The sequence below is a fragment of the Lutjanus erythropterus genome, chromosome 15 (genome assembly GCF_056507025.1).
Source record: "Lutjanus erythropterus isolate fLutEry1 chromosome 15, fLutEry1.hap2, whole genome shotgun sequence".
NCBI classification, from domain to species: Eukaryota; Metazoa; Chordata; class Actinopteri; order Lutjaniformes; family Lutjanidae; genus Lutjanus; species Lutjanus erythropterus.
In genome coordinates, this window is record NC_139331.1 from 8660680 (window position 1) to 8675926 (window position 15247).

General features: G+C 37.4%; 1 protein-coding gene across 1 annotated transcript in view; it reads left to right on the top strand.

Annotated features, from left to right (window-relative positions):
• Positions 1–3501: 3501 nt before the first annotated feature.
• LOC146314039 (uncharacterized) overlaps positions 3502–15247 on the top strand; it is a 33764-nt gene continuing 22018 nt past the window's right edge. Inside the window, exons 1-5 of the mRNA XM_084737061.1 lie at positions 3502–3597; positions 9742–9848; positions 11341–11392; positions 11544–11684; positions 11800–11973. Of these exons, the coding sequence (XP_084593187.1) occupies positions 9747–9848; positions 11341–11392; positions 11544–11684; positions 11800–11973 (469 nt within the window). The 5' untranslated portion in view covers positions 3502–3597; positions 9742–9746. The remainder of the gene's footprint in view (positions 3598–9741; positions 9849–11340; positions 11393–11543; positions 11685–11799; positions 11974–15247) is intronic.

The following is a 15247-nucleotide window of genomic DNA, read 5'->3' on the forward strand; positions in this document are numbered from 1 at the left end:
GGCCCATTCACCCCTTTGTTGTAGCATGTCAACTATGTAGTGCTTCCTAACTGTCTGGAAACCAGTCCTGGATGCTGGCAGACTTTAGGGTAATGTTAGAAGGTCTGACCTGACATTTCTATACATTTGCAGTTAGTCCTCACCCTGAAAACCTTTCATCTTATAACGCTGAAAGTGAAAATATGTTTAAAAATGGAACAGGCATGTCAGCTATGCAGCCAAACAGGGTTGTGCTGGAATGACAGAGCGGTGTAATCTTACGTTTTTCCTTATGACACTCAGAGTAGATATCTTAAGAAGGCTTTGACATAATCTCTTCTTGGTACACATATCCACTTGACTCAGATGAACTGATAAGATTTTATTGCCCAAAAGTTAAAGTTCGAGATCACTGTGACCTCATGTCCGTCCTGTGCACGATATCTCGGGAATGCCTGAAGAGAACTGTCATCAAATTTTGTGTTCAGTTCTACTGTCCAGTTTACCTGATTAGATTTTTTTTTTTTTTTTTTTTTGGGGGGGGGGTCAAAGGTCAAAGTTCAAGGTCCCTAAAGTCTATCCTAAAGTCCTCCATCCCCCCTCTCATGAACATGATATTTCAGGAATGCCTACATAGCTACATTACATTTGGAACAAACATCCATTTGCACATTTTTGACCATAACTCTGACCAGTTTTGATCTGTTCTACTGCATTCCCCCATCAATAGTGCTTAGAAGCAGAGCGTTGCGTCTGATTATAATGGGTTGCTCAGATTTAATGATGTGCTTCTCGTTCCTTGCTTTTAATACTTCTACTATTGATAAGCAGGTTATATAGTCAAATAGTTTCTTTTTTTGTCTGTTCTTATGATCAAGAGTCCACACAGGGTTTTTTTTATTTTGAAAACTGACCAGATCCTCGCTGCTTTTTCTGCATCTTACTTCCTGCCTGCTCAAGTGGCTCTGCGCAGATTGGCGCAGCGTTCGTTAAAAATAGTTGAGCTCCACTCTGATCCATTAACATAAGCTAAAGAGTCCCTATGTAAGAATATAACCTTGAAGTTTTTTGGTTCGAGTAGTATCAGTCTTCCGTTCAGTCCGTCTTAGACAGACCAACACTCAGAGAATGATAGTTTCTTTTGCTCAGGTGTTCCTTTTACACAGACATTGTTTTGTTTCAGTGATATCACAGCATCACTCTACTTCCTTATTTGCTACTGAACAAGACAGCATGTCCTACAACTGCCAAACAATGCTGTGTTGTTTCTGGAGAGAAACGTTTGCATTTGCATGTGGTCTTTGATTATAATTCTGGAAAAAACCCTTAGAGTACAGTAATATAGATTGCCTTCAGGCCATAAGAGACAAACAAAGGGCCCATTGTTTGGCTGGACTGCAGCAAAGCTGGAGGACATCACTATAAATGAGTGAATGAGGTATTAACAACTTCCTTAATACTTAAAGCTACTACGAGGAATTTTATCTGGCTATGACTATCTCAGTTTAATACTGATGCCTCTGTATGACCTACATAAGCAAATGAGACCCTCCATACACAAGCAGCCTCACTTCCGCAGGCTGCAGCAACAGAGTGTGTGTGCCAATAGACTTTATATTGTATGGATGTCACCGACTTCAAAACATTGCTTTTTTTTTAGCTCAAGGAAAGTTTGACAAATATAAAAACTCCACGGAGCAAAAAATTCAAACTAAAAGGAGTCATAACTGACCTTGACCAAAGCAGATGCTTTGTTGAAAGGTAGTTTACCTCATTTGTGTGATGGAAGATTTCTGAACAAATGACGCCAGGATACACTACTTTCAGCGCACTCAGTGGTAAAGTGGAAGCGGTGATGCTTGTTGACTCATGGGTCACTGCTGAAGCTGAAAACAATCTCACTGTGGCTGACTGACACTGAGTCAAAAGAAGTCCTCTTCTTTAAAACCGTGGCATGATTAGCAGAATCTCTTACACATCGTGTGGTTTTCTTTCATAATTAACCCAGCGCAAACATTTCAGCTATGTGTCCACTTATTTACTAAATGAACAAGTACAAGGTGCGGTTGACCTCGCTTGTAGAAATCCAAATCGTGTTATTGGTTGTTAATCCCTCCCCTTGTCTTAAGGTTTTTAAAGATGCCGAGCCTCAAACACAAGCTATTCCCTCCTGTAATTAACATGGAACGGAAAGACAAGACAAGACAAGAAAACAAATGAGCAGAATATGACAGCTGTCATTATCGCTATTACTATTATCATACTTATGCTCATTATACTTGTTATGAAAAAAAATTAAATTCCATGTAGTCGCTTTCAAAAAGCTCCACTCAACACCATCAATATCAGTTCAAGTGTATGCTATATTTGGAATTTCTTTTTTTTTTTTTTTACCTTACTTTCCAAGTGGAAACCACTGCTGTATACGCCAAATACTGCTCTCTCCAAACCATCATTTTACTGTGCAGAACATGAGTGTTGTTGGTCTACCGCTGCCTCAATCTGTTAGTTTGTTTGCGAATTGTTTGTGTAATTTTTAAAAGGTTAACTCAGATTCACAAAATAACACAAACTAAGAGACCGGGGTGGCTTTAGAGCAACAACTCCCATGTTCTGTGGGTTAAAATGACTGATTTTGTCTATGGAGTCTGGTTCCTTCAGAGAGAACAATATGTGACTTATATCACAGCAGTTAGAAAAAACTGACTGACAGCAAGATAAAGCAGTGAAAATATTCTAAATACTGTGTACCAGTCTGCCTCAGGTTTGTATGAAAGTAGGTTTTCCCATCAGAAAAGGCTGTTTAACCGCATGGTATAGTATTGAAAATATTCTAAATATACTGAACACCTAAACTGATATGGATTTTTTTTAATGGGCCTTTTTTTAAAGTGGCTATAATGTATGTTTTGCTGCTGAACCTGTCCACCGAAGTGCATTGCTTAGCTTCTGTTCTGGTACTGGTTCTGGTAAGGTACTTGTATAAAGTGGGGGGGCGGGGTTGGATATATAATATTACCCATTATTCACTTTCACTTCAGTGAGTTCACTCAATATTTTATGTTTTCTAAAACTCAGTGATTCTATCTCACAAAGAAAAGTAAATTATCTGAACAAAAGATCAGTAGTTGGTGAAACTGTTTCAAAACTTGAAAGTCAAAAGTTCCCTTGAACGTCTTTACCTTTTTTGTTTTTACAGTGTATGTAAAAATACTTTGTTTGAATGCAGATTATGTGGACTTGAGTGCGTATTTACTGTTAAGTATGAAGTAAATCAGCTAAAACATAATCATGATCAGCACTGTGTGAAAAAAGAAAAGAAATGTCAATGGATCCTTCCGCCAGACACCTTTGTCTACTTAAGAGAAACTCTGTAAATCTTTGTACACAAAAACAAATCATCACCCTCACAGGTCTCCACTGTACAACAATCAGTCACGCCGTCAATCACGTCATATAACTTGCCCGACAGGTATGTGACTCAGACAAAGTGTTCCAGGAAGTTCAGTGATGGCTCGTGCGTTTAATTGTTGGTCTCTGTATCTGCAGACGCACAGTAAGATGAGCGTTCCATCCTGAAGAAAACAGCCCTTTTTGGAAGCCAGAAGACTCTGAGAGGTAAATAAAACACAATTACCATTTGTAAACACCCTTGTTGTGTATAGGTGCCATTACTTAAGCTTTCAGGCAAGCTGTAGAGGAGATACATATCAGAGAAGTCACTGCGGTAGCTTGGTCAGTCTGGACTGAAGTAAAACATTTAACATTTAACCCGTTCTACTGAACAGATTAAAGAATTCAGCAGCAAAGAAGGACCATATTGATTTAATTTTATGTTTTTATATACTACAGATGTTTAGTTCCCCTTTGTTATTGTGCTGTGAAACATAATAAGTGTGATGTGGAAATTTTCTGAGAGCTGTAGTTGCTAAATGCTAACAAACATTTTATTCTATTTTTTAATGTAGAGGCGCTTACTTATTAAATGGTCAAAACTTTTTAGGGGGACCAGTGAAAGAATCATTTCATGGGAAATTCATGATGCAGATGAGGCGAGCGGAACAAAAAGCTGAAGCTCAGAATTCACATTTGAAAATTTTTACATTTTATTTTCCAAAATTCACTTTAATTTTAATATTAAAAATGTTGATCTGTAAATATCTCAAGTAACTGGAAACAAGAGAACTTCATCCATCAGATGTTTCGTGTGAAGGGATAAACTGATTCTTGGGCCAAGTGCCAGACAGGGTATACATTAGATACATTAAGCTTTAGTCTTGACAAATTAATCCTATTTGAAAACACATTTGAATTCCTCTAGATCATTGGTTCCCAACCTGGGGTCCGGGCCCTCCTGAAGGGAGGCACCAATGATCACACGGGTCCCTCAAGCTTTCGTCTGTTCTGAGGTTGTCAAAATTAGATTTGCACAGATTAATTTAATCACAGTTTATAGAAATGTCTGTGCACAAAACTATTTAAAATATTAATATTATTAATAATATTTTTTGTCCAAAAATATCAATTAATCAAAAAATAGTAGGCTACTTAGTTTGCTACTCTTCTCTAAATTTACTCTGTTGGGTTGTTAAATTAAAACAAATTAGCAAAGAGACATTTGCCAAAAGTAAAGGCTGAAGAAATGGAAACAGTTATAACTAAATGTTGAAGTAAATTTTAAAGAGCACACTGTAAAAACAAAAAGTTGAGAGGTATTTCATTTTTATAGGCGCTTAAAAAGACAAATCCCATTTGTTTCTGACTTTAACCAATTTCTGAAATGATTTACTTCCAAAAACTCAAAGATTCAAGTTTATCTAAAGAAGAAAAGAAAATCAACTAAAAATTATAAATTCGTAAAACTTTTTAAAGCTTATTTCAAAACTTAAGAGTGTGAGTTGGGCTCAACACTCACACATCTATTGCTGTGTGTTGCCTTGAAACTTTACATTGTCTCAGCTTTCTTTTTCTCACAGTCAGAGGGAGTGGGGTGGATGAATGGTTCAAACAAACATACTTTCACCAAGGAGACTGTGATATGTGTTCTGTATAAATCCATAAGTCAAAATTATCTAAACTTTAATGTAACTCAAATCATGCTGTAATTTTACTTGTACTTAAGTACACGTTACAGAATGTAATCAACTTAGTTACTTTTAAAATCATAGCTGAGTGCAGGATAGAAACCAAACCTTTCTGCATTTTAGTAGCCAATCAAGTGATAAAATGCTGCATTTGGAGTAAGGATGTTAATGATTAATCATCAATCAATTAATTGTCATTAAGAATTCAACCAATGTAGCTCATTTGATGAATAAAGAAAATTAAACTTAAAATTAAGACTTAAAATAACATGGGGAAAAAACAGAAGATAATTTAAAATGAGGGGAAAAAATGTGTTGCATCTTATAAATTAATTGATTGTTAGTGTTTTCAACTATTTGGTTCAGGAAAAGACAAAACTCGCAACCCTAGTTTGGAGAGGTGACATCAAAGGTTAAAAGTAACTAATACTCTGAACAGTTTTTGCAGTGAATATTTTGTACTTTTACTGAAGCGTATTTCAGACACCAATATTTTTACTTGTAATTGAGTAATATTTTAGCAATGTCACAGTACTTGTAGAGATTTTCAGTACTCTTTCCACCACTGCCTTTTTAAACATCATCATCATCCTCTCCCTCTTCTTGCCAATTATAATCAGTTCTGGCTGAGATGCCACTGTATGTTATCAGTTTCCTCATCTTCTCTTGCATTTTTGGTCATGATGTGTAGTTTTAACATATAGCAGGCCTTACAGACAGTTACACCGTGTTATGAAATGTAATGTGAGATCAGCAGCAAAGACTTAAACAATGTGCAGACAGAGGATTCATTAAAGACAGAGATAAGCCTGAGAACAGTGAGAGAAACCAGGAAGTCATCAGGGCATTCTCAGCATGTGAGGCAAAAGGAAGCAGGGCTGAACCAGTTTTTCTGATGCCACTAAAACATAGATCTAAATCATTCTTTCTTGCAAAATGGATAAGAAAAACACCTAGTGATGAAGTGTGACAATAAGGGCAGTGATTATATCTCATCTTGTGTTAGATTTAACTTTATCTCTTAGAGGGATAGTCCAACTCAGGTTTTTTTGGTGTGAGTTGCAGAGTTTTGGAGATGTCAGCTGTAGAGATGTCTGCCTCCTCTCCAGTAACATGGGACTAAATGGCACTCAGCTTGTGGTGCTCAAAGTGCTGAAGAAATACATTTGAAAACTTTGAAACTGGAGTCTCTTTCCAGAAATCATGACCTGGTTACTCAAGATAATCCACAGAACTTGCTGTCAGCAGTTTCATGGAGGAACTACTTTCTCCAGCAGAATCTGTCAGAACTTATTTTGAATCTACAAAGTAAATAGTTCCTATTGGAGAGAGGGCAGACATCTCTCATATCCAGGGGATTTATGTATACATACAAAAATACATTAAAATATATATATATATGTTTTTATGTGTTTATTTTGGGGTGATGTGATTGTTAGGATTAAAATCAGTGAAAAAGGCTGAACTGTACAGACATCTGGAATGTCAATCTGAGATCTATAATCCCGGCCACATGTCCAGGCCAGATCAGGCCCACTAAAAGGCACCATGTGGCCCTACAAGGCTGTTTATGTATGCATTTATTAATTTATTCTTGTATTTATTTGTTTATTTATTGATTTAGATTCCCATTAGCCACTACCAAGATAGCACCTACTCTTCCTGGGGTCCACACAAGTAAATATTACATCATACAGTAAAAAACAATTAAAAATCCAAGACAAAACAACAAAAACCCAGAATATTCGCAATTAATCAACACTAATTCAACTACTAATGGAGAACAACAATGGCATCACATTCCTAACAAACAAACAGAGACAGTCAATATCATTCTTCTTATTATTCTTTCTAATTTATCGGGCTTTTATTCTGAAAGAGGCCGTTTATCTTGTTGGGCTGCTACTACTGTTGCTTCTACCGTCGTTGCAAACTGTATCTGGCATGCAGTAAAACTTCAACAAAAATAACCAGCCAACAGTTCCTCAACATGACAAAACAGAGAAGGTGACCAACAGTAGAAGTGCTTTGTGTGTTTGCTCTTTTGACACAAGACACTTTTGACTGTGTCATTATTAGAGATTCAGCCATTATTAGAACTTTTTGTCACATTTGTGTGTGGCCCACAGCGACATATGGAGTCCTGAAAACTGAGTCAAAATTATTATTGAGCGCGTTATTGTGTGACGTCGCAGAAATAGTCTAAATAATCCATGTTGACAGACGTCTGAAGCTCTACCCTAAAAAAATCAAACACCTACAGGAGAGACACTCTAAAAGTCTGGCTTTTATCCAACCCCTCAGGGACCTGTCAACGTCTTTGCTGCCTGCGTTTCCCCCAAGGAGGAAGAATTGCGAATAACCGCAAGTCACGTGATATCAAGCAACACAGCACATGAGATTCCACACAAGTAGCATCTGATCTATGTGCTGATCTATGGATGCATTCTTACTGAAACCCAAAGATACTTAGATACCAGACAGATAAGGTAACAGCAGCTGAAATAAGCATTTCCCACGCTGTGTATATCTGCAGAAAAGCTTAGAGATGTCACAAAAAATGTGCTTCTTCTTCATAAAATATGCCACATAAACATGATCAGGTTTTTAAAGTACACTTTAAGGTGCATTACCTTAAAGCAGTGACTCTCAAAGTGTGGGCAAGGGCCGTCTGCGTCGTGAGAAGTCACTGAAAAAAAAGTTTTATTTCAGTTTTGTAATGGAAATATTTATGATTATTTAAAAGTAATCTGAACCAATAAAACTAAGCCATGGGATTTCACTGATGTGTTATTCTTCATTTATCTAACTATGTCACTTTAACTCCAAATTGAATCTTTTATCTTGTCATTGGTATGACTCATCTTGTGTTGGTCAAAGTTGTGATTAAAGGTTTGGCTGGGCCTCAGAAGGTTTTCAGATTTCAAACTGGGCAGTGGCAATCGTAAGTTTGAGAATGGCTGCCTTAAAGCAACACGGAACCATAATGATAAGGAATAAAAAATGAGTTATTGTTTAAACTTTGAGTAAAATGTATTGCAATACTAATAGAAAATATTCAATTGCCTCACCAGTTTAAAACTTCTGCCATTTGGAGTTTTTGTCTGGACTTTACACTCAACAACATTGTACCATTGTGGAACAGCATATTTTTTTCATTACTTAATAATCATTTACATTTATAATATTTTCTTTGCTTTGCTGTGCTGACAGTCTTTTCCAACACGTAACTTAAATTTTATAAGTCAAATATTGCTCTCAACCAAACTCCACTGGCAAAATTAGTGATTTTTACCTCGCATAACATTTGATTAGTGTACACTTGAACATATATTTACTTTTTGATGACCTTTTTTTCGTGGCTAAAATGTGTTTTGTTTTCTTCAGTGTCAAAGTATACAATAGTTGTTTGTGCATCCATGGCTACAGTGCAAAAAGGAATTGTTTCTCCCATAAATTATGTCGACAGTTTGCCCAGTGTTATGTAAATGTTTGGCAGCACTTGCTCGAGCCTGAACCACAGGCATTTATCAGGAAGGAACGCGACTTCAGACCAAAGACGAACTAGTTCCCTGAGAACTACACACTTCTGACTGTGTGTTGAGGGCTTTTACGATCATAATGAAATCCTGAAGGAGACGTGGCGGTCTATTGCTGAGGATTGTGTCCAGTGCGTACCACTCGCTTGTTTGTCAGACCTGCTTTGGTTGTTGTGTCATTTATTGTCGTAATCCTCTTTCAGTTCAGTGGTAGTTTCGTCTATAAATTACGAGGAATAAATGTGTACTATCCATTCCTGAGAATTAGGACAAATCATGGCCTTTCAAAAACAGGTTTAAAAATAATTAGTACCAACACTCTAAATCCTTTTTTTTTTCTGGTGAAAATGTATTCTTTAAGGTTCTATGCATGTAAATATAAATGTATGTAATTTATGAAATATTTTGGTTTAATCTTTTTAAATGTCTAAACTTGCTCTGTGCCACAGCCTTGTCCCAGACAAGAATTCACAACTTGAAACAATTTAAAAACCTGTTAAAAGCCTTCAAATTATAAAACGAACAATATCAACTGATAACATAAGTATATATATGTGCTATTATAATCAGTTTTGTTTGAAAGTTGATTTGTAATGAAAATGTTGGCTCTTTAAAGTTATGTTGCAGATTTCAATCAACTCTGTCAGATCTTTACAAAAACACGATTTAATCAGGCATAAAAAGGGTTAGCTGTACCCTAAGGACCCCTGTCTCACTTCCAGTGTTTGACACTGGTAAACTTTATATTTTTAGACAAATTCATCAAATTACATTGCTATGCGTCTAAGCCATAACATGTCAACTCTGTAGTCCTTCTAAATCAAAGCTAAATAAGAAGTATGGTTTAAAATGTGTATTTTGATTAGCATTAGGAGAACTCTGAGCAACTTTTAAAAAATAAAATGGCCGCTCACTAGAACTATGCTATGAAATGAAAAAAAAATCCATCCGATGGAGTTGACGTCTAAATTTAATAAAAATATATCACTAGGAGTTTGGCCTGTTACAAGGTTTAATAGCCAAGAGCTTGTTTAAAAAAAAAAAAAAATCCCAGCATAATGGACGAGAAAAAAAAAGTTTTGTCCTAATTCTCTATTAAATAATGAGAAATCATTGTGCTGCTTGTGTTTTCTCTCCAGTTGGGATGGCGTTACCAAAGGCAGCGGGGTACTTGGTCATTGCTCTGGTTATATACTACAATCTGGAGAATCAGGGTTATACACAGTCTCTGAATGTCTTCTTTCAGGTAAGTAATCACACGCTTTACAGAGAAGCTGTAATTCCACTTCTCCACTCGAGCCATCCTAATAAGAATAGCATAATAATAGTAGCAGGCCCCATGCTGGATAGAGACTGTGTCTCACAACACTGTTAATTGTATAGGCGATCGTTCGTGCAGGAGCCACCAGTGGAAAATGTCTTTGTGTCTACTTTTCGCCTTTCTGACAGAGTGGTGGGTTTTCCAAGAAAAATGGACTAGTTTCATATATTTTCATGTGCAATGACAATAGACCTACTGAACTTGGGGAAAATCTTGAAAAAAAAAACTTTCTTAAGCCGTACATAATCTGTTTGGCAAATGGATGGTTCATTAACAGAACATGTTCAAAATGAACCTGCATGTCTTTACACTAAAAGAAAGGGAAACATTTGGAGGTGTTGGAGCAAGGTTCTCTTTTCAGAAACACCCCGATCACGTTCACACAGTTAGACATTCACACCTGGACGCTGCCCAGTACAACCACAGTGTGATCTGCTGGCCACAGCAGTGGTGGTAATGAGGAATGCGTTTTCATTCCCCACAAATATTTATCCTGCAGGTTCCGGGACTGAACCCGCAGTCTCACAGTCACAAGCCCATTTCTCAAACCTTTATGAATAACACACATTCTTTTTTTCTGTTTCAATTTATGTGAGGTTCCTGCCTTTTTCTCACAAAATGCCAGTACTAAAAAGGGCATTTTTAGTAGGATCATATCCAAGCTTTTTTTTCAAAACTTGCGCTTAAAGGGACAGTCCACCCCAAAATCAAAAACACACACTTCTTCTTTCTTTTTTATGTGAGCTGCTGAGTAAATAACCCTTTATCTCTGCAGTATAATGGGACTAAATGGCACTCAGCTTGTGGTGCTCAAAGCAACAAAAGAATGTATTTGAAAAATTCAAAACCTGTTACCCAAGATAACCCACAGACCTTGTTGTGAGCAGCTTCATACAGGAGCTATTTACTTTCACTAGATTGTATGGCAGAAAAGAAAGTAGTTCCTACATGAAACTGCTCACAGCAAAGTCTGTGGATTATCTTGAGTAACCAGATCATGATTTTTTTTCCCTTTTTTTTTTTTTTGGTGCTTTGAGCATCACAGGTCGAGTGCCATTTAGTCCCATCAAATATTAGAGAGAAAGCAGAAATCTGAAAAAAAAATGGCTGATATCTCAGGTCACACCAAAAAAATCTAAATGGTTAAATAGCACTACAAGCGAAGGGGAAGATATGTATTTTTGATTTGGGGGTGAACTGTCCCTTTAATACAATACCAAAACAGTGTTTCTTCTCTGATTCAGAACACACAGAGGTCACAAAATCTGTCAAGTTCATTTATGTTGTGATGTGTGTGAGGCTGACCCACACTTTGGGGTAAAATTCCTGTACAACTGGTCAGTTTTAGTTACAGGTATTGCTTAATGTAGACAAACTGTGCAAAGTGTTTTAATCTGATGGAAAGTGATTTCTACAGGAACTGATGGGTATAAAAGTGTCACACCTTCATGCCAGAGAAAAAAGACAGAGTGAGTCACATTTTAATTATATCACCAGAATGTTTTGACTACATCAGTGAACATGAAAGTGAAAGTATTTACATGCCTATATACTTCTGACTACTGAATGTGTTTGTCACTTAGTGACGATCATCATGTTTACTGTTTCATGTCTTCTCAGCATCAAATTCTACAGAATATATAGTCCAAGCTGTCATAAGAAGCAGTGACCTGGAGAGTCTCCAAGCGCTTCTGAGGTCACTCAGTTTGCCATTAGTGATCAACAGCACGACGCAAATCACCAGCATTGACACCACAACAGGTACAGCAACATCCTTTCATGTTATTACCCTATTGTTTTTCGGAGCCAAATATTTCAACCCTGCCAGTTCGCACGTCACTGCATGATGTTAATGTTGCGGTGTCTCTTCACATAGTGTGTTCATCAAACGCGACTGGATACCAGTGCAGATGTGAGCAGCGCTTTGCTTGGTCATTCAACAGCTGTGTCAGCCAGGGGGCCTGCGACGCCATCACTGGGAACACATGTGGATGCATTAATGGGCTTCCAGCTGACGGCCAGTACTGCCAGTTAAACACCAGTCAAACGGGTAGGCCCAGAGACGAGTGTTCACTCCGTACATGTCAACACACACACTGAGATGTGGATTATCTGGGGGGGGGCGACACACACCACCTGTCAATTCTGTATCTGTAATAGTGAAATCATGGAAAGCAACTAAGGACACACTGATAAAAAAAAAAAAAAATTGTTGAGACTGCAACTTGCTGCAATAGATTTTTGAATTTTGAGCCCCACTCAAACTCATAAGTTCTTTAATAAACTTCAATATGAGAAGGAGTTATGCTTGATATTCAGGTGATCAATATTAGATGCCTGCCAGAGAGAAGGTGGCATAACAGAACATCATTGATCTGTGATCTATATGGATTACCTTTCACAGTTCGGCACACGTGAATTTAATTGTACAATATAACCATCATAGTGTGACATACAGTTTTCCTGATGCTTTTTACAGTAATAATTCCCCAAATCCTGATGCAGAGCTGCAGAAATAGCACAGTACTTGAGTACTCAAAATCTGTACATAAAGTACAATTTAAATTTACCTGACATTTACTGTTTTTGTAATTCTTCATATTTCTTAAAAATTCAGACGGAAACCTTTTCCTCCTCTTCATTCAGTCTAAACGTGGATGATCATATATCATTCGTGGGTAAATGTTTCCAGTACTCTATTATGTTTGGATTTTATAGTAATTGCCTCTTTTGGCCACTAGATGGTGCTCTGTGTGCATCAAATCCAACATAAATGCTCTGTTTGCGGCTCTTTGACTGTTCGGGGCAAATGCTATATAGTTTTCATGGCTTTTGTTTGAAAGAGAAGCTACAACAAATAAGGAAGCACCTGTGACAGAAAAGTATATTACAGGATGTGTGTCATGTCCTCTTGCATAAACTTAATACAGATAGTTGTTTTCGGTAAATGACTGAAGAAAATAATCTGTTCCATGCAGGTGGATAAAATGTCAAGTCATTGACACCACAGTCACAGTTTAGATTGAAAAGATTACAACAGTTCTGCTTCATGTCCTCGTAGTATGAGAAAAATGTAGTTTCACTTTGCATGGATAAGTACAATAGACTCTTAAGTTGGAGTGGAAAATATTTTTAATTGTGTACATTCTTAGAAATAAGGGTTGCAAAAAGATTCTTCAATAAGGGCTGAGGTTCTTTCATTTGCTTCTCAGAACCCTTTTTTGAAGAAACAGTTCATCAAATGTTCTTTGTAAGAGTAAGGGTTCCATTAAGAAGCCATCTCAAGTTTAGAAGAAAGGGTTTGACAAGGATTGATGAAATCCTTTAAGATCTCTTTTGTCAAGGATTCTTTGTACTATATCCTAAAAGGGTTTTTGAAAAAAAAAACCCTGGGTGGGTTCTAGATAGGTGTAACCGCCTAGGTGGGTTCAAAATAAAACTCTTGGAATACAAAAAGAGTCTCGGCAGAACCCCCTGAGTGGATTCGACATGGTTTTGGACAGTCCCCCTGGGCAAGTTCTAAATAAAAACCCCTGGAATATAAAAGGTTTGGGGGGATTCTTGTCAGCACCCTTAAAAGGTAGAACGGTTCTGGAAAAAAATGTCAGAGAGAGTTCTGTCTTGACCCTTTCATAGATGGATCAGTGTTTAACCTTTATGTTCGGTTCTTGGCAGAACTCTCTGAAAGGGTTTATAAAAGCTTCTATCAGAAACCAAAAAGAGTTCTGCTATGGGGACAAGCCAATGAACCCTTTATAGTTCTAGTTAGCACCTTTATTTCTAAGGGTGTATGTTTGGCCCTGAGCTCACACAGTTTTCATAGACTGCATGTTCTCAGTGAGACACTCAAAAGAGTTGGTTTGACAAACACTGCATGTGGCACCATGCGTCCCACTTTACTTGGAACAGGAAACGTGTGGTTTGAAAAGAGATGCGGCAAACTACAGACACATTCCTACTGAAACCCAAAGATAACTGCCTGACAGATAAGTTGACATATCTGGTGCTTCCCACACTGTGCAGCCCTCCCAGTCATACAGGTCAGCAGACAGCATATTAGCACACTTCCCAGCATGCATTCTGCACTTCTTTTCAGGGGGGAAGCTCTTCATTCCTACACATTCATTGTACACCTACAGTTGCTTGCAGACTTGAACTTTAAACACAAAACATATGATCAGTTTATAAAATAAGATGCCTTGTTGTAGCTTGACAAAAACATGAAAGTGTTGCTCAGTGCATTAACAGTGATAGCAATTTGATATTTTAATAGACTTATATTTAAGTCCCTCATTAGTAAACAGCTGAAGATTTAACTGCTGCTTATATTGCTTAGTTGTGGAAAAATGTGGATGGCTGTACATCAGGAACGTTTCAGGATAAATGTTGCCAGTCTTCTTTCATGTTTGGGTTTTTAGAGCAAGTGCATCTTTTAGCCAGTAGATGGTGCCAGCAGATAGCGCTCTGCCTGCATCAGATTCCCCAACCTGAACGCTCTGTTTGTGGCTCTTTCACTGTACAAATCTCACATAGTTTTGAATGTCTTCTGCATTATTGAGAAGCAACAAAAGCCGAACACTAGTTTTTACTTTCCTGAATCATAAAATAAGAAACCACCTGTGACAGAAAAGTATGTCAAAGCAGGCATGTCATGTTCCTGTACCACAGTTTTGATTGAAAAGATTAAAACAGTTCTGCTTCATGTCCTAAATGCCACCTCGTATGATGATGATGATACTACTTGTACTTTTGCTCTGCATGTATAGACCCATTATAGTCGACTTGGAAAACATCACTATCATTGTATAACAAGTGTGATGAAAATCAAGTGAGTAAATTGTGTATTTGCTGCAGAAAAGCAGTTTCTTCAGCTTCCACAGACCATGAAAGCTCGCTTAGTGAGACAACAAAAAGGGTTAAAAGCATTTTGCACAGCATTTTTATCCTTTGCACCAAAACCATTGTCTCACATTTTGACTGGCTCTATATTTTGAAAGGTCAAACTACTGCTGGACAGACCTTTTTTATTTATAAGATCTGGATTTTATCCAATTGCTGTAAAGAAAGGAGGAAAGGCCATCATCTCAGGGCTGTATTTGACGTCAATCAAATTGTACATCCATACATAACACAACGTGTAGAGATCTAAGCTGATCTGTGGGTGCATTTCTGCTGAAACCAAAAGATAAATGCCAGATAGATAAGGCAAAAGTTGAAATATCTGGTATTTCCCACACTGTGCACTTCCAACCATAAAGGTCTGCAGACTGTGGTACACTGTAAAAAAAAATCATGGAGGACTTTAGTGGAATTAACTTATCTTT